This window comes from Osmerus mordax, chromosome 6 (genome assembly GCF_038355195.1).
Source record: "Osmerus mordax isolate fOsmMor3 chromosome 6, fOsmMor3.pri, whole genome shotgun sequence".
Classification (NCBI taxonomy): Eukaryota; Metazoa; Chordata; class Actinopteri; order Osmeriformes; family Osmeridae; genus Osmerus; species Osmerus mordax.
In genome coordinates this window covers 8,871,277-8,896,836 of record NC_090055.1, presented here as the reverse complement: position 1 = coordinate 8,896,836, position 25,560 = coordinate 8,871,277, and the positions used below count along the sequence as shown (strand labels likewise).

At 47.3% G+C, this 25,560-nt stretch overlaps 3 protein-coding genes across 5 annotated transcripts; 2 read left to right on the top strand and 1 right to left on the bottom strand.

The window, feature by feature from the left end:
* The first annotated feature begins 4,932 nt into the window (after window positions 1-4,932).
* Window positions 4,933-10,916, top strand: sybu (syntabulin (syntaxin-interacting)). Of its 2 annotated transcripts, none has more exons than XM_067238032.1 (5): window positions 4,933-5,018; window positions 6,545-6,644; window positions 6,912-7,064; window positions 8,435-8,590; window positions 8,811-10,916. In XM_067238032.1, the coding sequence occupies exons 1-5, from the start codon at window positions 4,943-4,945 to the stop codon at window positions 10,114-10,116; spliced, it is 1,791 nt and encodes a 596-aa protein (XP_067094133.1). In that variant the 5' UTR covers window positions 4,933-4,942; the 3' UTR covers window positions 10,117-10,916. The 2 variants fall into 2 exon arrangements, with proteins under 2 accessions (XP_067094133.1, XP_067094134.1); XM_067238033.1 differs by lacking the exon at window positions 4,933-5,018 and adding an exon at window positions 6,008-6,051.
* Window positions 10,917-14,364: 3,448 nt separating this feature from the next.
* Window positions 14,365-17,133, bottom strand: ebag9 (estrogen receptor binding site associated antigen 9). Of its 2 annotated transcripts, none has more exons than XM_067238892.1 (7): window positions 17,094-17,133; window positions 16,411-16,507; window positions 16,098-16,176; window positions 15,758-15,916; window positions 15,421-15,528; window positions 14,982-15,073; window positions 14,365-14,607 (listed from the first exon to the last, which is right to left on the bottom strand). In XM_067238892.1, exons 2-7 carry the CDS (start codon window positions 16,491-16,493, stop codon window positions 14,490-14,492), a joined length of 639 nt encoding a protein of 212 aa, XP_067094993.1. In that variant the 5' UTR covers window positions 16,494-16,507; window positions 17,094-17,133; the 3' UTR covers window positions 14,365-14,489. The 2 variants fall into 2 exon arrangements, with proteins under 2 accessions (XP_067094993.1, XP_067094992.1); XM_067238891.1 differs by having other exon boundaries at window positions 16,844-17,121.
* A 551-nt stretch (window positions 17,134-17,684) lies between these two features.
* On the top strand, window positions 17,685-25,239 carry ttk (ttk protein kinase). The gene is made up of 25 exons (XM_067238306.1): window positions 17,685-17,774; window positions 18,060-18,161; window positions 18,340-18,538; window positions 18,675-18,781; window positions 18,872-19,015; window positions 19,125-19,239; window positions 19,341-19,422; window positions 19,628-19,740; window positions 19,971-20,046; window positions 20,219-20,318; window positions 20,530-20,752; window positions 20,987-21,093; window positions 21,351-21,491; window positions 21,643-21,797; window positions 21,934-22,073; window positions 22,258-22,387; window positions 22,480-22,572; window positions 22,691-22,848; window positions 23,164-23,315; window positions 23,443-23,567; window positions 23,787-23,861; window positions 23,961-24,137; window positions 24,240-24,330; window positions 24,442-24,530; window positions 24,666-25,239. Exons 2-25 carry the CDS (start codon window positions 18,074-18,076, stop codon window positions 24,750-24,752), a joined length of 2,967 nt encoding a protein of 988 aa, XP_067094407.1. The 5' UTR covers window positions 17,685-17,774; window positions 18,060-18,073; the 3' UTR covers window positions 24,753-25,239.
* Window positions 25,240-25,560: the final 321 nt, after the last annotated feature.

Here is a 25,560-nt window from a genome sequence, read left to right as displayed (position 1 = left end):
TTCACATTTGTTGGTACCCTTACAGCTCGCTGAAATAATGTTTCATTCCTCCTGAAAAAAATGATATATACGTCAATGACATTATTATGTATACTTGCATGTATTTGGTATGTCATCGAATAAAGCAAAGAAGCTGTGAAAATAGACGAATTATTGCTCATTCTACAAATATATTATAAAAGGTCCCGGACACATTTCTTGGTACCCCTTAGAAAAGAGGATTAATTTTCCAAATCAATTTCTGTAATTAGTACCACACATGTCTCCAATCTTGTAATCTGTCATGTAGCCTAATAAATGGAGGAAAATAGTCACTGTGCCATTTGGTATCCTTGTGCACCACCCTGAACATGGGGCAGGGAAAGCAAAGGAGAGAGTTGTCTGAGGAGACCAGAAAGAAAATAATAAACAAGCATGGTACAGGTGAAATTACGACAATGCATATTCACAAAGCACAATCATTCTAGGAGAATGTCCTTAGGACAGATGGCTCAAAACTAGAGTACTATTACTTTTATTGTTTACTATTGTTCTATTGACGGATAAACAATGGGATATGCAAACTACTTTAATCAGTTCCAAGTTATTACATGGGAAAGTGTGCACTCTTCGTTTTTTGGGAGGGCTTCCAACAAATTTGAGCACGTCTGTTTTATTTTTTGGAGGGGGGGCACTATTTGGACATTTATATCTCCATGTTATGTTGAGTCTACACAACTGCGTCACGTAGTCTACGTCAGAAATGTTACGCTAGGCTGCAAACCATGAGTCGACAACCAAAAAGAGGCGTATGTCCTAATAAACATGCCTACGTTATGTAACATACTTTTAACGCCCAGTAGTCATATTGTAGCCTTAGTCGTTCATTGGTGTGTGTGTAATACGAGCCACATCCTTGTCCAATCATGTGTGTTCGTCCTGGGCACTTGAACAGCTACCCAACACAGGCTCGCACTGGCTCACCAGTCAGAACCGCCAAGCACGCAGAGGATAACGGACCCTTTGTGCTTCACTCATAGCGCTCATCCTTAGCGACTGGAGAAATTGGCACGCAACATCCAGGCAAGTATGTTATTTTGAAAGAAACAGTCTGATGACATTGTCTTGATGTTTAAAAGACAGAACTGTGTACTAAATATTTTCTTGAGATGACGTTTGAATTAATCAAAACAGAGATTGCATGTGTACTCTTCACAAAATTGAACAAAATATTGTATTTATGCTTTGTGTGTAGTGTATAAATATATACATATAGGAATAAGATGATAATACCATGGTCTTTAATGTTAGGGTAGACTGTTTGTTTGGATGCTGCGTAGGCTAGCCAACGAGGTGGGGCAGGTTGACAGGCAGGGAGCTGAAGTTTAAAGACGGCTGATTTCAGCACCATGAGTCTTTGGACAGCGACACAGATTTCATGCCGTAGTTTTACAATAATCTTGACGACTGTCTCCATTGTCCTTGAATGCGAGATAGGACAGTTACAGCAGAGCGGGTTGAGTATCTGAGACAACATGCCTCTGCTGGGAGCTGTCACGAGCAGATGTGGAGGATTAAAAGGCGATGCAAAAACAATAACATCGCTGGGTAGAGCTTCACCATGCAGAGGTGTAGTCAAGACGCCAGAGGTAATCAGTCTGCTGTTGCAATAGTTTGTCGGGTAAAAGTGGATAGGAGCACATTTTTGCAAAGCTTTTGTACTAATCGCCCATATTTTGATCAAATAATATCTTGCACATCATCATTCATGCCTTGGCCTCACCCAAGAGCCTAAATTCAATCCTGAGGTGATCCATAAAATCCCAAAAGCTCAGATCTGGTGCTGAATAACAACTCCTGTGTTGTACGAACACACATACACACACAATCACCCATGAAACTTTCAAATGCCAACTCTTATCTACAGTTAAAATATTGCTTTGAATAAGTTATGATGTTACAATAACAGGGATTGCATAACCCCCACAGGCTATATACTCTAAAGTGCAGGCACAAGCCATGCACTCAAAAGCAACACACATTGCACACATACACAACAAACACCATATACACACAAGGCACACAACATATACACACAAGGCACGCAACATATACACACAGCTTACAGAACATTCACACACAACACACACACGCACAACATACAGAACATACACACGCACACACTCACAGAAAATACACAAAAAACTCAATACAACCTCCATTTGGGGAATCAATTAGACTATGCTTTGTTGTCATCAACTTGGAAAACTATAAATATGAGTTATTCTAATTTAAACAGACAAGACTGTATTTTTACATAATTTGCTTTGACAGAATGGTATCAAATGGACCTCCAGATCCAAGTATGTGCTGTGTATCAGGCTCAGGGTGCTGGTCTACAGACTGTGGTTCTAATTGGTCCCGGTCTGAGCAGTTCTGGAGGTTCTTTCCTCTGTTGCTAAGCCTGTTGCTAGGGCATGGGCTGATATCTCAGCTCTGCCTAATCAGATTTCGCTTTGTGTGCCAGCTTGCCAGGGAGGTGGGCAAAGACGCGCAGGGTGCCGGGCGGTGAACCACAGTGTGGGATGCCACTGTGGGCATATCATCTGATACATCCACCGATGGCTATCAAATCTAATCAAATATTATTTGTAAAGTCCTTACAATGTCACAGAGGGATTCACATACGCCCATAGAACCGCACCCAGGTGTATCTAGATGTGCACCTTATTTCAGGTCTATACTTACAGTGGCCTCAAACCTTGGTTTGTGGGTGTGGTGGTGGCTGGAATAACTCTGCTTGGATCGGGATGTCCCTGGGAAACAGCCGTGGTAGCTTGGGTGATGATGCCAGCTTGCTGAGAGACAGGAGGATGTGGAAGACAATGTTTACCCAGAATCCCCGAGGGTTCCTGTCAGAGACCCAGAAGGAGTATCTGGTCTAGTGAACAAGAGGATGAGGAAGAAGAGGCATCGGGGTGCATCGGAGCGGAGGCAATACAGACCTCGGGGTTACTTACGTCATTTTCGAAGTGGTGGTGGTGGGGAAGAGGGGCGGGGGTTGGGGTCGAACACGTAAGCACTTACATAACCATTCTTCTTCAACTACCAGAGGTAGTAGTATGATTGCATAAAAATCCTCTGAATTATTTAACCATCGAACAGCAATTAAAAAGTCCTGTACAAGTATGTAAGAAACTCAAACATTCACAATGACATGAAGTCTGTCTCATGTCCATCAGTCTGTTTATCTGAGTTCTTTGGCATTTTAAGTACTGTTTCTATGTTGTATAACGACTGCATCTGGTATTAAACTCGTCATTTGGTGTACTACTTTAACCATATGGGATTAGTGACCAGAGATTCACTTTGAAATCCTCTGAGTATTGGGTGTCAGTAGAGAGAGTCGCATCGTTCACATTTCCGACTTTTCAAGCCAATTATTTCCATATTTGTTTTTAAATGTATCCTATAGGCTGCCACTGATTCATATCCTATTAGTTCTGAAATTTCAGAACTTTACTTAATTTACTTTACTTATTTGTCAGTCGCTGCGAGGTCCTGTTCGGATCCGTCGGCAGCAGCGCCATCTGTGCCAAGGTGGCGCGAGGTCGGCTGGCATTAGTGGTGCAATGATTTTGGACAAAGTTCCCCTTGTTAGTGAAGTCTTCAGTGCCACGTCAGGATGCCGCGCAGAAATACCTCTCATGTTGCCTCTCCCTATTTACATCTTTAGGGGGAAACGCAGCGTGAAGCACAATGGGACCTTTCCAGGAGTATGAGGTGAGTAATATAGGACTATTTAGGAAAAAAGTTGATTCGATTATTTAAATTTTATGGCAAAAAGGTCTTGCCTTGTTGCATAGTCGGCGTGTCCCAGTAGAGAAACAGGGTTTTCATTCATATTTTACCCCTCGCAGCAGTGACAGAAAGCCGGGAATACTTTTAAAATAGGCTGTATTTTATATTCTCAATTAATGTAGGCTATAAAGTAGGCTACAATGGTGCACCGATTTGACGGTTTATACTCGACGTAATGCAGTTGTGTTTTATCATTTTTTTTTATGTTCCCAGGAAAAGAAGTTTCCGGAGAAGGGCAGCCCCCGCAGTCGCATACCCCGCTTGGTGCTTCTTCCTTGTCCGCCCAAGGACAAAGACTCACCCCTCTCCGACTCTCCTGTCTCCGAAGAGGAGGGGAAGGAGTGCGACGTCAGTTCCGACCACTCCAAACGGACCATCAGCACCAATAGCTTCTGCTCAGGTGGGCAAGCCCGTAATTCCCGCAACCCTCCATAAGACTTGTAGCCTAAATCAAGAGATAATGATTTTCCCAGTTCCCACATTGGCACATGGTTCTTGTAAATCCACGTTATTTAAATCGTACTATTGGATCATGTGTGGACCAAAAGGAATGCCTCTAAAAAAATAAAAAATACCGGTAATCCATGTCTTATCCCCATCCTTACACAATAATCAGTTAAATCAGCCATAACAAATCATTTGATACAATTTTGCCAAAGCAAATTATGTAAACATACAGTTTTGTCAGTTTAAATCAGAATAAGTCATATTTATAGTTTTCCAAGTTTATGACAACAACTATCAATTTTTAAACAACGCCTTGCATACTCGTTTTAGTGTAGGAGCCCTGTATTTGTGAGTGTATGATGAGAGAGACAGTAATACGGAGTGCATGCGGTCAATGTCAACATGTAATCACCCTCAGTTCACCCTTATCTGCTCATACAATAACAAGTGTTGTCTGTGAACCTTGAGCTCTGTCTGCCTGCTGTGTTCCCTTGCCTGTGCGCGCGACTGCTGTTTACCGGTCTGCATAGATGACACCGGCTGCCCCACTAGTCAGTCTGTGTCCCCCTCCAAAACTCCGCCAGGCTCTGACCACAGCCCCCAAGGCACCCCGCCCCCCCCTGAGCGCAGGAACAAGGTGAAGAGGGTGAGGGTGATGGCGGAGTGGATCCCAGAGGACAACCCCCCACCCAGGCACAAGAGGGAGCAGAGACCACGCACATTGACCAGGGGTAAGTACACTGTCTAGGGTTAGCACATTGACCAGGGGTAAGTACACTGTCTAGGGTTAGCACATTAACCAGGGTTAGCACATTAACCAGGGTTAGCACATTGACCAGGGGTAAGTACACTGTCTAGGGTTAGCACATTAACCAGGGTTAGCACATTGAACAGGGGTAAGTACAATGTGGGTTAGCACATTAACCAGGGTTAGCACATTTCTGCAGATATCTTTTTTTGCTCTTGAGCCATCTTCAACTGAGTGAGAACCAGTTAACAGGCTCTGTCTATGAATAGAATCCCTGAGTTAAAAAAAAACGTAGACCATTCTTGTGTTAGTAACTAATTTGTCCTTTTGCTCAGGTCTGATTTAGTCATTAGTGGACAATCATAAAACAGCTTGTTGGCTTGTTTGTGTGTGAGTTGAAGCGTGTCAGCATGCCTGTGAGTTTAAGTGTTGTGAGTTAGAGCACGTTTAAGTGTGTTAGTGTGTGTTTAAGTATGTGACTGTGTTTGTCTGAGCCGTCAGCAGTCGGCAGCCTCATGCATGGCTAAACAGCCTCTGGTTGATGAACAGCCACTCAGACAAAAAAGGGATGAACACAGGGAGAGAGAGAGAGAGAGAGAGAGAGAGAGAGAGAGGGAGAGAGAGAGAGAGAGAGGGAGAGGGAGAGAGAGAGAGAGACAAGCAGTCTGGACACCTGTTCTATGTGAACATACAGTCCTAGCTCTAATCTCACACCAGAGACAACAATTGGTCTCATTTCCTGCTCTTCCCTGGCACCCCTCGCCTAGTCTCACTCAAAGCTCTACAGAGACATGCTGATTGGTTGACAAGTAGGTAGTTGGAGTTTGCCAATTAGACTGATTGGCAGGCAGGGGGGTTCTCCTCTGATTGGCTGTGTGTCGGTCAGCTCTAATATGATACTCGCCCAGCCACTCATGATCAGTTTAATGAGTCACTGTTGTTTGTAAGTCACAAAGCACGACCAGAATATTTTGGAAATATAATGGTTTTATCAAATGGGAAACGTTGCTACTCAGGTAGGTTTTGGCCGTGTCACGTGCGTTTTGTGACCCATTTTGCATGCTGCTTTTTTTTGCATGTGGTTTTTCAGTCAAGGGACATTTTGAGAGTGATTGAAGAGGGATGGAGAAACGAGAGGGATTAAATAGTCCAGTGGGCAAAGAGAGGAGGGTTTGAGAGGGCACGTTTATCTGGTTGTTGCTTGTCATTAGTGAGGTCAGACTGTTCGAGCGCTGTAACATGATCTGAACACTGCGACAGTCTCTCACACAGAGACTCTCACCAAGTCTTAACTAGACAGGGCTAGATGGAAGAGGGAGTCGGTGTTCTCCTGGTTTAGACAGCAGAGACGCAATGACTGGGAATACAAACATATTTTACAGGGGCTGCCCCATGTGTGGTCATGCTGATCGTAAGTCTGTGTGTGTGTGTGTGTGTGTGTGTGTGTGTGTGTGACCTGAGAGGGTAGATGATTGTTTAGTCACGTGTGTGTGTGTGTGTGTGTTCCAGGCAGCGAGGCGGACTTCAGCTCTTCCAGCAGCGCAGGCAGCTTGAAGGCCAGGGAGCTACAAGGTTCCAACTCCACAGGGAGAAAGATCTCCTTGCGCAGGTGCACACACTATTTTCAGTGTTCTTATTGTACAGCACCTTGTATTCCTGGTTTTGAAAGGTGCTTTATAAATACAATTAACTTACTTACTTTTTACACACACGCACACCTGGACAAGTTCCTCCACACTCTCATACGTACACACACACACACACCTGGGCAGGTACCTCCACACAGGACACACACCTGGAGAGTGCACATATTCTTACAGCTTCACCATTCTCCTATCTCTGCTCCCATCTGTAATATCTGTACTGTCTCCTGTAGCCGTGGCACCCACATCAGAAGCCTCCCGGTGTTCAAACCAGCTGGGATCACCACAGCCAATCGCGATGCAGAGCTTTACGCCCCCTACAGGACCCCCCCTAAAGCCCCCCCCTCCTCCACAAACAGCAGCAGCAACTCCAGCCCCACCTCCAGGTAGACACACACATGCACACATCGACTCCCACACACACATACATGTGGGTCAAGGACATAATGGTGTTGAGGGGTGGATAGGTATAAGTGGGTGGCTAGATTAGGCTTTGTGCCGAGACGGTTTTATCATTTCCCCCTACTCTACGGAGAGACGGATTATATAGGTCATGTTTGGGTTATGCTGAGATTAAAAGGATTTGATTTACAAATGTCTGCTTTTAGTACTCAGAAAACATGCCTGTGTCTGTGGATGTGTGGTGGGAGAGGGATTTTTGGATGCCATGAATATTTGATAATATGTGGATGCCTGACTGGCTCACCCCAGCATTTTGGAGCTGACGTTTCATCTATCTGTAACCGTCCTGCCGTCTCAAGTGGCAGCTTTTGGAGGGTTAGTGTGTTGCTATGGCTGCTAGCAACCACAGCAGTCAGCCTTGTCCTTCCAAACAAAAGCTACCAACACCCGCTCATCTCAGCCCAAGGCCTATTTCACTTTCCGTCAGCATGGCGTATGCATACAAATCTGCATAACTGCATTGTCATTTTTTCCTCTCGTTGCAGGGTCGTTTGAGTTTTGTCCTTTTTATATAAAATATTTTGTTCATTCTCTCTCTCTCTGCCTCTCTCTTCCACCCGTTGGGGTGTCACGTGATGCGGCGGGTCTCTGCCTGCTGCTGCCTGTTCTATTTCTGTCAGACGCAGAGCAGGCTTTAAAGCTCGAGTCCCAGGTTGCTAGCATGTAGAATCTTTCTGTGAGACTGGCTGAAAGAACAGGCTGCTCTGCATATGAGCCAGATCCTCTCGCTCTCTAGCTCATCTCTCTTTTATCTCTCATACAAAGATGCACCTCATCAAACCATTTAGAAATGTGATCAAAGGCCGATCACTGCATAACTTTCCTGAACGGCTGGTGTTCAACCGAAGGCCAATCTTGAAAAGATCTATTGGAGGCTATTGATCGTGAAATGATCTTGGGTAAGACTGATCCAAGCAGAGACATGTTTTTAAGCTTCTTCCAAATAATTATGGTCTCTTACCCATCCATCCTTGGCAAGGCGAAACAACTTGATATTGATGTTTAAGGCTGCTGCATCAACCCACAGGCTATTAATCCTCTGAGAGAGAAAAAAAAACACACATTCACTTAGCAGCTGCCTCCCTAGAGCACTTCGGTCAACCGACCCAAATGATTTAGGCCTCCTCTTGTATGAAAACGCGTTAGGAGTTCTGCACTGAGCTTGCCTCCTCCCCCATCCCTACATTTTGGGCCTGTTCAGCGAGAATGTGTCTCTGATTCATGTCATCCCCACACACACACACACACTTAGTCTGAGCGTTAAAATGGTGGAGTACTTCTCTGCCCCCTCCAGGAGAGTGAGCCTGGGGCGGTACCAGTCCTGTGGAGACAACCACGGCATCCGGCCCCCGCACCCCGAGCAGTACCTCACCCCCCTGCAGCAGAAGGAGGTGGCCATCAGGCACCTGAAGGGCAAGCTGAGGGAGTCTGAGAATGTTGTCCATGACAGGTACCAGAGCTGGGGCAGGGACGGTGGCTGTCACCCATGTTCACTTGATCTAGTCTCCCAAGTAGCTTACATATGAGACTGTACTCATATTTTATCGTTACTAAAATACAATTGAATCCAACCGATTGTAGTAAAATTACCTGGTGGCTAAAATAGTTAAGACGAAAGGAAACGCAATGTCCTCACAGTCTTATCTGATCTGTCGCACTCTCTCTCCCAGGGATATGGAGGTTGAGGAGCTGAAGGGTCAACTGGGCCGGATGCGGGAGGACTGGATCGAGGAGGAGTGTCACCGCGTGGAGGCGCAGCTGTCTCTCAAGGAGGCTCGCAAGGAAATCAAGCAGCTGCGCCAGGTGGTGGAGACCATGAAGGGCAGCCTGATGGAGAAGGACAAGGGCATCCACAAGTACTTCATCGACATCAACATCCAGAACCGCAAGCTGGAGTCGCTGCTTCACAGCATGGAGCTGGCCCAGAGCGGCTCCACCTTTCAGGTGGAGCCCACCCTGGACTTCATCGGTGACGACTCCCCCGGCAGCCAGTCCTCCAGCCCAGGGGACCAGCAGGGGCAGGAGGAGGCTGTGGTTCTGGAGGCCGGGGCCGGGGACCTGGAGGACCAGGCTGCAGAGGTCATGGCGGACAGCGGGCTACTGGTGAACGATGAGATAGCCAGCCGTACAGACATCCTGGAACACGTCCTGATGTCCACCGCCATGGAGACCAGCCAGGATGGCAGTGGGAAGCTAGGGGAGGGGCCTGGGACAGAGCGGGATCCAGGCGTGTCCACACTGTTGCTGTACAGTAGAGTGGAGGATGAGGAGGAGGAGGATGAGGGGAAGACCACATCAGCCTCCTGTGGCTCCAGCTCTCCCGCTCCGTCCAAGGTCGTCCCAGAGGAGAAGGGCATTCAGACGGAAGTGGTGACCATCCCTCCAGACCTGCAGGCGCTCCTGCTGCAGCTGCTGAAGCGCCATGGGGGGTCTGTCGAAGACGCCCTGCTCCCAGTCTACAGCTGCCTCCTGGGGATTCCCGCTCCCGCTTCTGCCCTTGCCTCCACCTCTAGATCCGCCCCTGCCCCTGTCCCAGGGCCTCTATTCATTCCTGCCTCTGCTAAGCTGCCTGCCTCTCCCCCCAGCCCCAGCCCCAGCCCACTCCCTCCTGCTCCCCAAGAGAGCCCAGCCACCACCTCTGACTCCGGGCTGTGCCAGAGCCAAGAGCCAAAAGAAGCCCCTGAGGTCCTAGAGCCCTCCAGCTTTATGCAGGAGCTGGACTTCACTGTGAGCACGGGGGAGGAGTCCTGCCTGGAGCCAGGAATGGATGTGGTCAGCAAAAGCTACTGGAGCAGCAGCTTCCTAGTTGACCTTGTTGCCGTGGCGGCGCCAGTGTTGCCCACGGTGGCTTGGCTGTACTCGCGCCATGGCATCGACGGCCGTACTCCAGTCTACAACATTGCCTCGCTCATCCGTGGCTGCTGCATCATGGGATTGCACTCCCTCCGGCACGTCACTCGTGGCCCAGATGTGTAGCCCCTCCCCCCTCTTCAAGGCTCTAGGATCTCCATTCTAGTTCATGGTCATGTAGGTCTACTGTAAATTGGCTTACCACCACTGTGTATAAGGGACCACTGTCCTAGACCAGCTGCCCCCCACCCCACCCCCTCCCAACACACCACAGCACTTCAGCATTGCTAGAACACACTTTTGTTAGAGTATCTGTGGGAATGTAATATTTCTACACGTAAATATGGACGCAGATTTATTTTGGGATCCACGCTGTTATTTTTGCACTGTACAGATGCCATGAGTTAAGGCGTGTTTAAAGGGATTCATTATTAATTTTATTTATTTTTCCTTTGGTTTTGTTATGCTGAATTGTGGGTATATATGCTAATCATCTAGGTATGTGGTTACGTTTCATTGTTGTCCTATGCTGGTGTCATGTACCACTTTGTAAACGTCAGCCATGTTCTGAAAGTACTGGGATGTTTTGAGATTGAGGATATTTCTGTTAAGGTGAATGTGTTGAGAAAGGGTTTCTACAAGTTTGAGAGTTTATAACGGTCATTGTGCTTCCTGTAAAGAAAAAGGAAAAAAATTAAATAAAAATACACCTTAGCCAAAGCTTTAACGTTTGTTCACTTGTTGACGTTTAGTAAAATATGTATTTTTTCTCCCTGGGAGTAGAGCTTTTTACATGTCCGTGTGTCGACTTGTTCATAGGAATACGCTTCGATAAGACTGACACTTGTAATGTGCCTGAGCTATGTGCAATACTGTTGGTTTACATCAAATGTCCTGTTATATTTATTATTAAAGCATGAAAAGATAACCCCAGTCAGGTGTCTGGCTCTACTTGGTTGTTTCTGATGTTATTGGCCCTTAGGTTTCAGCAGTGAGATAATTCTTGTTCCTGGAACAGCCCCCTCCACTCAGAAGGATGTTTATGGACAATTGGAGGTCAATGCGTTTCAATGTTTTTGGACATACATTCTTCTTGTGAACATTGGCCCCAAGTGTTCTTGGACACAAACCAATTACACCCCCCCTCCACACACACACATCTTAATCTCTGGTAGTCCATTAATCTCAGATTAAGGGGCATGTATAATTGCTGGGGCTGCTAGTCCATACATGCCAGGGTGAGCTGTGTAATCTAACGGTTCACTGCTCCTGCTCAGAACCCACATTCCTTGCGACCTGCCTCCGTTCACTTAACACCTAATGGCAGTTGTACCTCAGCTCTTCGAGAAACAAGCTCTCGTGAATAAGACATCCCGTTCCCCCCCCCCCCCCCCAACACATGCACACATTCCTGAGAGGGTGTATTCTCTTGACGTCTTCTATAAAGGCTTTCTAAGGCTTGCACGGTCTGCCTTGGACAGGGCTGAAAGCCTGTGCATTAGATCCCTCTCCGCCCGATGTGTGTAGCCCACTGTAGCAGCTCTCCTCAGGCCACCTGGGACACCCCCTGGGCTGGGGAGATGGGGAGGAGAACAGAGCCAGACTCTCAGCAGGGCTGGGCACTTCGCTCTCGTGTTATTCCGTGACGTAACGTGTCGTTTTAATCAGAGAGTTAGGAGGAAGCCAGGGAACTGACTGCTACCATGCCAAGAAGAGGGCAGGGAGCTCTTCCGTGCCAAGTAAGGCGCCCCCCTGCCCCCCCGCCCCCCTCCTTTGCCACCATATGGAGATGCGGGGTTGCATAACTTTAACCCCAGTGTTGCTCACAGTACTGGTGGACTGATGAAGCTGGGCAGCTGCTGTAATCTCTGCTGGCCGGGTGGCTGACTGACTGGCTGACGAGTAGAAGTGGATGGAGGAGGAGAGGGGTTGTGGGATGAGAAAAGGAGGGGTCAAATGAGAGGGTGAGTGACGGAGGATGAGCTAATAACCGGATGTCCATCTGACTGCAAAGCCCTGCAGTGTGACACCAATAGACTACTATTCCTCTCACACGCAGAATGATCTCATTTCGGAAACGGAAGAAGACAAAACTGGTTAAAACCAGCGGGAACAGAGCTGATAATCTGTCTGAGAGGACTGAGCTGGTTCCCCTCTCCCAAACCTCCACGGGGTGGGGGGGGGGGGGGGGGGGGGGGGGGCAGGCGTGGGCGTACTTGTAGACAGATGGTGATGTTACGTCATGGGTTATGAGAAGAGCAAGCATACAGGACAGTCTGACCTTGTGGCTGAGAGGGTGGTTGACCTTGGGGTCATAGGTGACATTGATATAAATTGATGGTCATGGTCACATGGCTTGTTGGTGTATTTGTTATAATTATGTTCTCTGAAAACCAGAGGAATACAGGATTTGAATAGGATATGGGTTCGATAAGAGGACTCTGTAATGCACTATAGCATTGTTGTGTCTAGGCATACTGACATTGAAAGCAGATAATACTTTTTCATAGACTCGACCACACAGACAATAGGTAATGTTCTAATAATCATCAAAGTACTTTGGGAATTCCCTGTGCTCTATTAATCTGGGAAAATCATGTTGGATATGTGTTTGATCATGACAAAAATTCATCCACAGAGAAAAGGGATCCAGAGATTTTTTCTTTTTAATGAATAATGTGCAAAAAATGAAACCATATTTATTGACAAAGACAAATGAGATCATGCACATTTCAAAGCATCATAGCTCATTTAAAAACAAGTGAACCCAAACTTGACATACAATAAGAGTATTGCCTTTAACCAAATGTCTTTGTAAAGTTATTTCAACAATTCATGCAATGGCCTTAATATACGAAATGCTCAGATGAAAGCATCCCACAATTTGGATGCAATGAGTGATTCCTTCAGCAAAATATCACCAAATTAACATAAACACCCTGTAGCTCCAGAAACATCCATCTTTGTAACATTCAGAACAAATCTCGTCTCACCCCTACAGACCTGTTAGGAGGTCAGTCTAATTAGAATGTCATCCTCACCACCCAACAGGTCTGTTTGATATCTACCCTTCAGGCTCTATTCAAACATATGATCTGATCCACGGCATCTCATCCGCATAGGAAGATTGCCTAATGTTTCCATGACAACTAGACATCTCTGTTGGAGACTATTAAAGTGCTCTCTATTCTCTGGGTTTGCGCTCCTCTCATCCCCTTCTCTTCCTCTCTTCCCACCTATCCAGAAACCTTCCACTGCATTCCAAACCATAGGTATACTAATGCTTGACAGGTTGTGTGTTGGTTCTGGTCCTTGTCTGATCCCAGCAGTGATCAGCGACTCCTCTGTGGTTTCTGACTGTGGGGTCTCATCACAGCAGTGATCAGACTCCTCTGTGGTTTCTGACTGTGGGGTGGTGTATACAGGGGATCCTCAGGGGTCGTCAGAGGTCACGAGAGGAGTACTCCATCCTGGCATCTCACCCATGGCTCAGACCAGAGCTGTAATTGGCTACCCTTATCTTTCTGTACACTGAGCTTACCAATGAGGGGCACATAAATGAGAGTATGTGTGTGTGTATGCTACATTATGTTTAAGAAACAAAACCATTGAACTGACTGAATGGCTCAATATCCTTAACAAGAGTCTGCAGTATTTTGGTGTGATAAAAAGCAGGGATTGTTTGATGACACAGAAGAAAAAGGAATCGGTGCGTCACCAGCCACAAGGTTACCATAGGAACCCGTAGCTAACTCTTAGGTAAGGCTGAACTTTATTATCAGAACCCTGGGATTGGTTTAATTTCACATGTTCAGAATCTCCCCCTGCCTTTCCTCTGAACGCCAGAGTATTCAGGGCAGGGCTGCAGAGGATATCAAGCAACCGCACTGAGAAAATGTGTTTTTAACCAAGAAGAAGAACATTTAAATAAAAAGCACAATGATCAAGCAAAAAAAGGGATGTCACGGATTTATCCACTGAAATGTATTCTGAATTAAATGACCCTCTTTTGTTTACTAGCAGACAAATAAGACAGATCGTACCTCCTCCAAGTCCACCAGCTCCATACAGCGGGCTTAAGTATATTTATACATAATCCTGGGAAGCAAAAATGTCAACGGTTCTTTGTATTCTAGATCTAGCGTCTACTTACAGAAATATGAGCCTAGCCTGGGTGACAGATGAGGGGGGAGGGGGGGGGTCTACTTCAACTACTTCAGCCTCTGCTGACGGTGACCAGAGGGGAGAGGCCAGCCTCCAGGGCCTGCGCTTTCAATGTTGTGCCCATGGGGGGGGTCAGGGTAACCAGGGGCCAGCGAGGGCCCGCAGTCCCAAGTGTGGTTACCCCTGCAATGCACAGCCTCAATGATGCCCTTGGTTGCTGGTACTGTTCAAGGTGAATGACAGTCGAGGATCGACGATGATGATCCCGTTTTGAAGAGGGGGAGGTGGCGGCAGGTATTACATGTTCATATTCAGTGTTTGTGACTCCCTTTGTGTTAGGACAGCTTGACGGCCATCTTCTGCTCCTTCCTCATCATCCTCTGAGCGTCCTTCTCCATCTTCTTCCTCTGCTGCTCCAGCGAACGCTTCTCCCTGTCTGCCAGCTTCTGTTGCCTAAGGAAGGGGGGGGGGGGGAGAGAGGGAGAGGGACACAGAATGAAAGGTTGACAGGGATAGAGCTCTCAGCGCTGCACGGTGCTGCAGCCTCTAAAACCTCCTCACAGGATTGTTCTAAACCTCAAGCCTTACAGGCTCTGGCTAGTCGGCTATCTTAACCCTATCCCCGTGAATAATACAACAACCGGAAGACACATGCTGGGCCGGTATAGTAACGCAATAGTAAACAAAGCCAACGCCTACACGTCATGTTATGTCGAGTCATCAGTCAGTGAACACACTGCCATCTGCTGGACGCACAGCACACTACCAATCCATGTTAACCAGCAGGGTGAAGGGGGTTAATGGAGCATGGTGTCCAGGTCCAGTACCTGAGGACCTCCTCAGCCTCCCAGGCTGCGTCTGACTCCTCCTCCCAGGCGCTGGGGTCCTCCTGCCAGGCGTCCATGTCCCCCAACTCAGACTGGTGGCCGGCGCGGGACATGAGAAGAGGACAGGGGGCCGTGTCAGGACATTCACAAACATGTTTGTCACACTGCTGCATGGGGCCAAGTCGCCGTTCGTGGCAGGTCACAGCCTTCGTTTAGGCTCAAGTTCAACGGTGCACTCAGAGATACTTATGCATACTGAATGATTATCAAATGTTGACAGCTGAGACGTAGCGGCTGAGGAACTGATCGAAGGTGTCCTCAGCATCCAGGATGGGCTGCATTGTTCATGATGTGGTGCTCCAATGCATGGGGGGAGGGGGACCCTCGGGGGGGGGGGGGGGGGGGGGAAGCGTCTAGCGCATCGTGGGGGGGGACTCACCGAGGGCTGGATGAAGGAGGTGTCCTGAGTGGCCGCCAGGCGGCTGGAGAAGCCCCCCGGGCCGTCAGGAGCCAAGTAGGTCAGAGGCTCCCTCTTCTTCAGCACGATCTGGGGGAGAAAGGAGCACGGAGGAAAGAGAGGGAGAGAGCAAGTTCAAAACGGATCGGATATCTCCTGACTGTTGCAAAGAAACTGAAAAAAGGTTACGGTTTGTGTGATTCTATAAGGTCTCTGTAAAGTCACAGATTGGGCTGTTCTGTTCCAGACAACCGTTTCCTTGCGTTTACCTCTAGTTTCTGGACCACATCCATGACGCTGACAATACCGACTAATTTACCTTTTGCGTTTTCCTGATGGTGGGGGTCATGTCTTTAAAGTAGTCCGGCTCCTCCTCCTCCTGGTCGGGTGAGGGTGGAGCTCCGTTGCCGTTTCCGCCCTCGATCTTGATGCTGGTGGGCCCATCCTCGTCCCACGAGCTCCACTCCTCTATTTCCGGCTGTACAGGGGCACGGAGGCAGGTCAAAATGTACACATCAAACTACCCTCTGTCTGGATTATTATTGCACATCCTAGTGGATAAGAGCGTCTGCTAAATGACTAAATGTAGTATTTAGCTTGATGTAACTAGCTGCCGTTACCGTGACATACAGTACATGGCTCATATATACGTCATTCACCTGTTTGGGTACGGATGAGAAGTCAACTGTGGTAGGAAGAGTGATCTGGTCACCACTCAGCTTGCGTAACCTCCCTGACCTGCGCAGCGTGGAAGCAGGAAGCACAAGACGTTAGTAGGAGAGACCGGCAAATGGACCCACGTCAAAGAATTTGAAACTTACAAAAAATATAAATTATTATGAGCTCTTGACTTAACACAAATCTACATGTTGAAGATTGTATTCAATATTCACATATTGTTCAAGCAGCACTAATTGGACATAACTGGTGATACCGAATATCAGTTATTTTTACGTTACACTGTCTCCTTACCTGCAAATCAGCCTCTTGAAGAATGAGAGCAGGGTAGCGAGGCATGTGCATAATTTAAACAGGCGGAACTGGGGGATAGCCATGATGATGGATAGGACTTGATGGGAGATATTACAACATAAGCATGATCAATATTGGTAGAGTATAGGCTATACAAACATGCAACTATAGTAGCACTAACATGTATTAACTTCCAGTAAGCTAGCTACGCTGTTTTGCTAGCCAGCCAGCTACCCTACTTACATGGTCAAAGTTGATGTGTGGCAGGGCGTTAATAACTAGCTTACGTTAGCAGGCTACTGTACCTAGAATAAGGTCGGAGGTTCCATATGGTGGCTACAGAATGCACTGGCATCCCGTGCTAATATGTAAACTACCTAGATAGATAAGAACTTTCCTTACAATATTGTGCTATAGATGACAAGATACTCACCGCCGAGTAAATAATGAAAAGCTGGGTATTTAGCTTGCTAGCTAGCTAGCTACGGGAATCAGATGCACGGAAGTAAGGGATTCATTTATTTGACAAGCTAGCACTAGCCTAGCTTACACTGCAAGCTACAAATATATAGCTCCCTCATAGGTCCATATAAAACACTAAATTTGCAATGATCATAAAGATCTTATTGCAAAAACACGACTGACAGCTCATACACTGAAAATGATTTCATGATTTTGGCAACCTAAACCTGTTGTCGTTCCATCAATGCTCCATTCCAACCATCTTTGCAATGCAATGGATGGGGAGAAGGAAGAAGCAGGCCTGCACAATAAGCAATTTCCTTTCCGGTTCAAATCTTCCATCCTTTTCAAAATAAAGGTCACAAAACAAACTGAACTTGTATTATTTGAAAGTCAAAAGTAAAATTACTCAAAGTTGTAAGACATTGCAAAAGATAGTTAAATAAATATCAAGAATATAATAAAACTATCAACATGATACACAATCAAAGACCTTGCAGAACCAATGCTGGTGCACGGTTGCTACTAAACTAATAAAAGTGTAAAGGTCTGATAATGAAATACTAAAGATAATGTATGATCAGTCATGATGCAAACTATGAAATATGATTTAGAATTGATTGGTGTATGAACAAAAGGTATTTGTTGTGTGGACCTCAAGTGCGGCACGTAGCAAATTTGGGAGTTCAAAACGAGTGTCCTTTCAGAGACGTCAAAAAAACCAGACCAATCAACGAGCACCATACATGGAAGTGGCCGATTTGAAAGTATGAAAAACAGCCACCAGTCTGGATTTTTTTTCGCCTGGCTACGGGATTACAAATATTTATACATAAACAAACTGACCTCCAATTAAAATACAAACATATTGGGAGCCGTTAAAAATCTTCCAAATAACAGGGGTAAATATTTTCTAATGTATTTTCTGTTTCCCTCGTCTACGTGTAGAATAGCAAGCTAAATATCCCAGAGTATACACACCAGCATTGTTGCTATTGCTAGCAAACTAGCTAGCCAGCCGGCCAGAAAGCTTTTTTCTAACTAGGCAGCCAAGCCAATTGAAATGAAAACTAGCTAGTATGTTTTAGTAGTTCTTTAGATCAGTTTCAGTAAAATGGTCTCGATCTAATTACTTGGATAGCATGGCTATACCAAGCTAACTGTTGGTTGTGCGTTCACTTCTGTAGACGTCTGATCGGCAATGGAGGAAGAAGAACACACAGACCGAAAGCAGCAGCTTGCCATGCTCTGCCAAAAGCTCAACAAAATAAAACAACATCTAAACGAAGGTAAAAACACGATCAGATTCACATAAGATCATTCGGAAACATTGAAATGTATGTAATGGACAGTATATCCTTGTGTGATGTTTCTTAGGCCGTTTTTGTCGCGATCTTTGCCTTGGAATAACGCTGCTTGTCATGTTTTCTGCTCTAACTCAGTCATGGTATTACTCCCAACCCACAGATGACACAGATAATATTAATAAGATAATTGGTTCAAACTCTCCTGAAACGTGCCTTTCCTATTTGGTGTTCTTGGAGAAGAAGGGAGACCCTCGTCTTATGGACGTCTACACACGAGTATTCTCCAATATGCCCCTGGCAAAGCATTGCCAGAATGAGAGCTATGCTCGAATGTTGGTTCGATTTGCAGAGCTGAAAGCGTGAGTCTGAGACTACAACAATACTCTTCTACAGATGCCTCACTCTGAACAATCAGATCGCATTAATAACAGTATTGTACTTGGGCATGTTAGAGTTGAGTTTTGAAGGAGTATTTGTTCTCGTCATTCCTCTCAGGCTCCAGGATGTCAACGAAGCAGAGGCAGACTTCAACGTGGCCAGATCCCACTGCCAGGACTTTGCATTTGTCCACATTGCGCATGCTCAGTTTGAACGTTCTCAAGGTACGAGGCCACAATAAGAGAATCATGTGTTTTTCTAATGATGTCCAACACAATTTTGCGTGAGTAACTGGGGCTCTTCTCCCATCCTAGGAAACACAAAGAAAAGTACTTTTATTCTTCAGAGGGCTATAGAACTTGGGGCCAAACCCACAGAGTCGCTCCATGCAGCATTACATAACCTGCAGTCAGGCCGAGCACAGCAAGAGTCTTCTGAAGATAAGGAAAACATTTCTGGTTAGTTTCCATGTATTTGCAATGACTTGTCTGTAAACAGAAGTGTGATTATAACTGCAGACAACCGTTTAAGGATGAACTCCGATTAACATGACATGTTGTGTTTCAGCAGTGGCTTTTAAGAATGCGTATGATTTGGGCAAAAAGAGCTCTGAATCTCGCATAGCTTCCAGGAACTCGGACGGGATGGGTGACCTGCCTCTCTCAAGTGCCTTCTGTTCAGGGTAAGAAGAGAGGTTCTGAATGCTACACTGAGGCTATGAGTTGTTACACTTTAGTCCATTCCCGTGTTCCCTAACACATTCCTCTGCTTTGTGGCTACCAGACCGGACTGGCGGTGTGGATCCTTGGAGCACCAGGCTTCAGTATGGAGGTCCGGGTCTCTACGAAAAGGATTCGTTGGCATGGTGACGGCTCAATTTCAACCCTTTTATGGTTGGCGGTTCTGTCTGTGGCTGATGTTTCTAGTCTGTGAAGATGTAATAGGCCTTTTTAGGGTCCACTTTTAGTAAGAATGCCCCTCCCAGAATTGGAACTTTTGACCCATACAAGAGCTGTTGTGGTGGTGTTGGCCTCACTGACCCCCCCCCCCCCCCCTCCCCCTTCCTCCAGCCAGGAAGAGTGCCCATAGTCCCCATCCCAGAGATGAAGGATGATGAGGATGGAGGTTCTCAGGAGAGGCCAGTAAAAAGGCCTGATGCTTCCTTCTCCAGCAGTTTGTCCAGGTAGGAGTCGTTTTCCCAAAACGGACCTTCGTGGCCTGTCTACTGCATCCACTATATAGCTACACTCATCGTACTGATCTCCAACAAGACTTCAGAGGCTAAAGCACTGGGCCTCATTTTATCTGTGTGAGGCATGCACGCATGGGTCATATTACAGGTAAAGGCCTAGCAAGGATCTTTGTCAAATGTACATTGCAAATGGGATCTTAAAATGCTGTGGCTTTTTCCAGGCAAGCATCTGGGTCCTCTGTGTTTACCTTATCATCAGTCAAGACTGCTGTAGAGGGGGACTTCCTCAATCTAAAGGTGGGTTTAAATAGGAGAGAGCATTCCTCCGTGATTTCTTATGCATGACCCTTTGTCATAAGACAGCTAGATGACCTCATTTGCTTGAGAAACATCTTCTGCTATGGAGCCTGGGGGACTCATGTTTGTTGTCATCCAGCCTTGTCAATGTGTTTATTGTGTCTCCCCGCAGCCGCCCACCACCAGCCCTGCGCCCCGCCCCTGGGAGGAGCTAGCCATGGTGGACTCCACCACGAACCTCCTGCGCAGGAAAGACACCTCCAGGCTGGAAGGTACCATTCTGTCAGACACTGAGGAAGGCTTATTTAGACTGCCGTTCCGCAAACACCACGATCGGCTAGTTAAATGGAAAACGGACACACTTCACTCAATGTATGGCACAAAAACATGAACGGGTTCCACATCATTCCCACATTTCTTAAATGACACCCGAGGGCTCTTGACGTTCAAAGCTCGTTCTCGACATCTCCTCCTTTGTGGCAGACACCACGTACAACCTGACCCAGGCCCTGAGCTCCAACTCTCCAGAGAGCTGCAGGTGCTACCTGCTGAGCCTGGAGCGGAGAGGGGACCCCCGCACGGACCCCGACCTGCTGGCCAGGCTCCGGGACTGCTACTCCAAGGTGTTCTCCAGCCTGGCGCTGGGCAAGCACAGCCGCAACGAGAGCTACGCACGGATGCTCGTGCGTTTCGCCGAGCTCAAAGGGTGAGTGGCACTCAAAAGGGGCAGGAGGGGTCTATCTCGGGTACCAATTCCATTTGATTGGATGAGAAATGGGAGATCACAGCCACGGTTTCCGTGACTACTCACGCCTTGTGGGAACAGCCAGGCCTGTGTTATGGAGCCTAAACCAGGTGTTGCCTCCAGTGGTCATGCAAACCGTTGACGGCTGTGTTGTTAAAATGGGATCCGACTTTTATTTTGACCTCTGACCTCCAGTATCGACGACCCTGATGACGCCAGGGACAACTTCACTTTGGCCAGATCCATCAGCAAGAGCTTTGCCTTCGTCCACATCGCACACGCCCAGTTCGAGTTCGCACAAGGTACTGAACTTGCAGCTGCACAGCAATGTTATGTAAACACAGGGCTGACGTGACCCCCCACCCCCCCGAGGCTGAGGCTCACAAATGTTGTTATTAGACACTCGGCATTCTAGAGTCACAGTGCTCCATCCACTAACCTGTACCTGCTGTTCTCAACTAGCAACTCAGTATCAGAATGTTGACAGTTTGAGCTGACGTAGTTTTGGATGGAGGTGAAGCCCAAAACGAGGTGTTGGTGTATACCCTTCCTCCCACAGGCAACGGCCATAAAGCGACGTCCATCTTGCTGAAGGCCCAGAGTCTGGCCACGCCGGCGGAGCACCTGGAGACGGCCATGAAGAACCTGAGGGCTGGGAAGAGCCAGCTGCTGCCCTCCGATGACACGGACAGACCCCCAGGTACGCCTCCCTCCTCCCTGCGGCACAGGCGAGCCAAGGAGGCTGTCGACGGTCATTCGGTGACGCATGCATTGTTGATGGAAATGGGCCCATTCGGGTGGGATTTCTTTCTTCTTCTTTTTTTTCGTGACTCCTGCTTTCCCTCCTCCAGAGCCTCAGTCCCAAGGTGCGATGGTTTCGTCGAGCTGTGCAGCAGAGAGGGAGCAGGAGGCTCCGTTCATGGTGTCCCAGGTCCAGCACAAAAACCCGGCCAGGGAGCCAGGGTGGAAGATGCCCATGCGCGTCACTTCGCTGGTCTCGCCAGAGGTCAGAGGGCATGACTTTACTACTCTGTTTTCCATGACTGAATGTAGCCTTCCTTGGTCTGTCTGTCCTGTGACTCAACAATACACTGACACCTGTAGCTTTTAACCTCCAGCTGTGTGATTTGTGTCTGCTCCAGGAGAAGCACACCCCTCCTGATCCCAGGCTCACCCCTCGCCTCGTGGACTCCCTGCCCACCCCTTCCCTGCCCCTCCCCTCCAGGCTCCATCCTCCTGCGGTCTGCCAAACGCCAAACTACAAAGACCCTGCTGCAAACAGGTGGGCCTGTCAAAAGGGTGCTATGGAGAGAGAGGGACAATTCAAGCTCAAATATGGACAGAACATTTTTGAGTTGGCAGAAAAGTTGACAGCAGTAGAGACACTCTGGTTGCTTGATGCTTTGGCTAGGATCACGCCTCACCATCTCCTGTTTCTGAATATCCTCCTCCTGTCCTCTTCTCAGCTTTTACACTCCTATTGTGAAGAGGAACCACCCAGTCCTGGCTCCTTCCTCGACGACACACAGAGCAGGCCCCGCCCAGCCGCCCTGCACTCCCCTCAACCAGGTGTCCTATACCCAGCAGACCCCCAAGGTACAGAGAACCCTGCCACCCCCAACCACCCTGTTGTGGAGGCACTACTGTCTGAGAGGTAGATTGACTGGGCGTGTGTGTGTGTCACCCAGGGTTCCTTCACACCTCTGTCCAACGAATCCATCACCATCAAAGGGCGCCAGTTCTTCATCCTCAAGATGATTGGTCGCGGAGGGTCCAGCAAGGTAGGGGTTTCAAATATCAGAGGAGAAGGGAGGGATGTTTTTTGACATGATACGGGTCCCGTTTCAGGGCCATGTCACTGGCTCGGCCTTGTCATGTGACCGCTTGCGTGTCTCCCAGGTGTACCAGGTCCTGGACCACAAGAAGCAGCTGTTTGCGGTGAAGTACGTGAACCTGGAGGAGGCCGATGCCCAGACAGTGGAGAGCTACAAGAACGAGATCGAGCACCTCAACCACCTGCAGCAGTACAGCGACCAGATCATCAAGCTGTACGACTAGTGAGTCCCACGGGGTTCTCGTGTCCATCAGCAACAGCTGGTGGACGGACACTGAACCTTTTTTTATTTATTTTTATTGAGAATTCTTTACTTGTCATAAAATGTTTTGTACTCAGAAGATAAGATGTGCACTTGAGGAAAAAACGAATCAAATATGATCATCAATATTATCCAGGCCACTTCTCACTAGTATTTGACCCAATCCAAGTGTATTTGGAATCTGCATTCTCATGTAGCTCACTGTATGATGTTTCTGTGATTGCAGTGAGGTGAGGTGGGGTGTGTGTGTAATATTGTGTGTGTGTGTTTGCGCAGTGAGATCACCAACAGCTACATCTACATGCTGATGGAGTGTGGTAACCTTGACCTGAACACCTGGCTGAGGAACCGGAAGACTGTCAACTCCCTGGAGCGGAAGTTCTACTGGAAGAACATGCTGGAAGCCGTCCACACCATCCACAAACACGGTCAGGACTCATTTGTCTCTTCTCTCTCTTTCTACATTTCCCTCTCAACCTCTTTCTCTCTTTTTTTTTTTTTTAAACCATTTTCCTTCCCTGCTCAACCATGTCCCCGTGTTTTCTGTCCTTGCAGGGATCATCCACAGTGACCTGAAGCCTGCCAACTTTGTGATTGTCAACGCCTCGCTGAAGCTGATTGACTTTGGCATCGCTAACAGCATCCAGCCTGATGTCACCAGCATCATGAAGGACTCACAGGTGAGACGCCGGCTCTCTTGTTCACAGGTTGGCTCAATACAGACCCAGGATGTAGCTTGTCGGGATCATTGAGGAAGAACCGCAAGGTTTTGAGGGTCATCTCATCAAGAATTATGTAGTAGGGGGAGAAAGATGAAATGATTATGCCGCTAGCTAATTTTCTGGAGTTTTCGGACTCCAGAGGGGAGTCGTGAGCTGAAACCATCTGTCCATGTACAGGTGGGAACATTAAACTACATGCCTCCTGAAGCCATCAAAGACACATCCTCCAAGCCAGGAAAAGCCAGCTCTAAGGTGGGCCTTCCACACTGTCAATGAAACAATACCATCCAATCACTCCAAACCAAACTTATTAGTACCGGCATAACCGTGTGTGTGTCTGTGTGTGTCCAGATCAGCACCAAAGGAGATGTGTGGTCACTGGGCTGTATCCTCTACTGTATGACATACGGAAAGACGCCTTTCCAGAGCATCACCAACCAGATCACCAAGCTGCACGCCATCATCGACCCCTCCCACCACATCGAGTTCCCTGACATTGCCGAGAAGGACCTGCTGGACGTGCTGAAGGTAAGCTCTCCTGGTCGGCTTGCTGGCCTCCTCTCCTGCAGGCTGGCCAGAACATCTGATTTGTGATGATTTAATCTGAACAGCTGTGGTTTGTCTCTTCAGAGGTGCCTGGTCAGGAACCCTAGAGAGAGGATCTCTATCTCAGAGCTTCTGGAACATTCTTACCTGCAGATTCAACCGTCATCTGAGCCTGGTAGGAGGAGCCAGCACACACACACTTGGCGATAGCTTGGTCAGACAAAAATATGCATGTATATTTGTGTGTTTATTTATTGTAATTAGCGATATATTGTGTCTGTGCCAGCTGCCCCACCTGACAACAATGACCTGAAGAAGATCCTTAATGACCTGGCTGCTCTCCAGTCTCCCAGCAGCATCGTCAGGGCTGCCAGTGTAAGCACACTGCTGTAGAATACCATTGCAATAGTTACACACCAAACTGTGAAACATTCCCTTGTTCTGTTCTAAACCCTCTCTCTCTCTCTGCTCCTCTCTTCCCCTTTGCTCTTCTTTCTCTGCTCTTGACAGAACCTGGCAAAGATGTGCAACAGTGGCAGGAGGCTGGATGTATCAGACTGTGTGAGGTCATCCAGCCAACCCTCCTGGAAGATGTGAAGATGATGTGGATGCTATTAGCCTGACTTATCTTATACCTGCAAGAGTCTGGCATGTTGATTGGTCTGCTGTGCAACAAAGTACCGAACTGTAGGTGACACTCCCCTGGCTCTGAGTCTTCCCCCAACCCTCTGCCAGGGGAGCTCAGCACAGGCTCCAGCCCTACCCTCAACCCCGTCTCCTGGCTCTCCTCTTATTTTAGCCTCACTGTGCCCTCTGCTCTCAGCTGTACATACTGTCACTGATCTTTTTTTGATCTGTTTATCTAGGTTATGCCTCATGGTTTGGAGCTCAGGTCTTCTTACTTACATCTTAAACGAGAAGAATTACGTTTTGCAACCACTTTTCTGCAGTATCTGTCCCATTTTTTGACATTATTAACAACCACAGCCATCTTTATGTTTTAATTCATATTGTTTGGTATTTAGCCGTTTTTATTTTTTTGTACTATAGGTCCTATGTTAAATGCAAGAACTTACAGACTCGGCAAATAAACGTTCTGTAAAATTGTCAGTGTTCTAGTTTTTAAAGGGAATCAAATAATGCTTGTATTGATAAAAAGATACAGCAAGTTTTTTGGAAATGAAACGGTCAAATTCTGTATGTAGTTAGACTATGTATAATGTTATTACACACCAGGGCCAAAAAAACAAGGGCAGATTCGCAATAACTGACCTACGTGCATGCAATTTGGGTCGACCGACCGACAAACTGGTACAGAACTGGCTACAGCTGCTAGTCGTATAAAAACGACATGCACGGTTAAAACTCCGCTCATCGGCAGAACCTTTGACACAAAACGATCAGC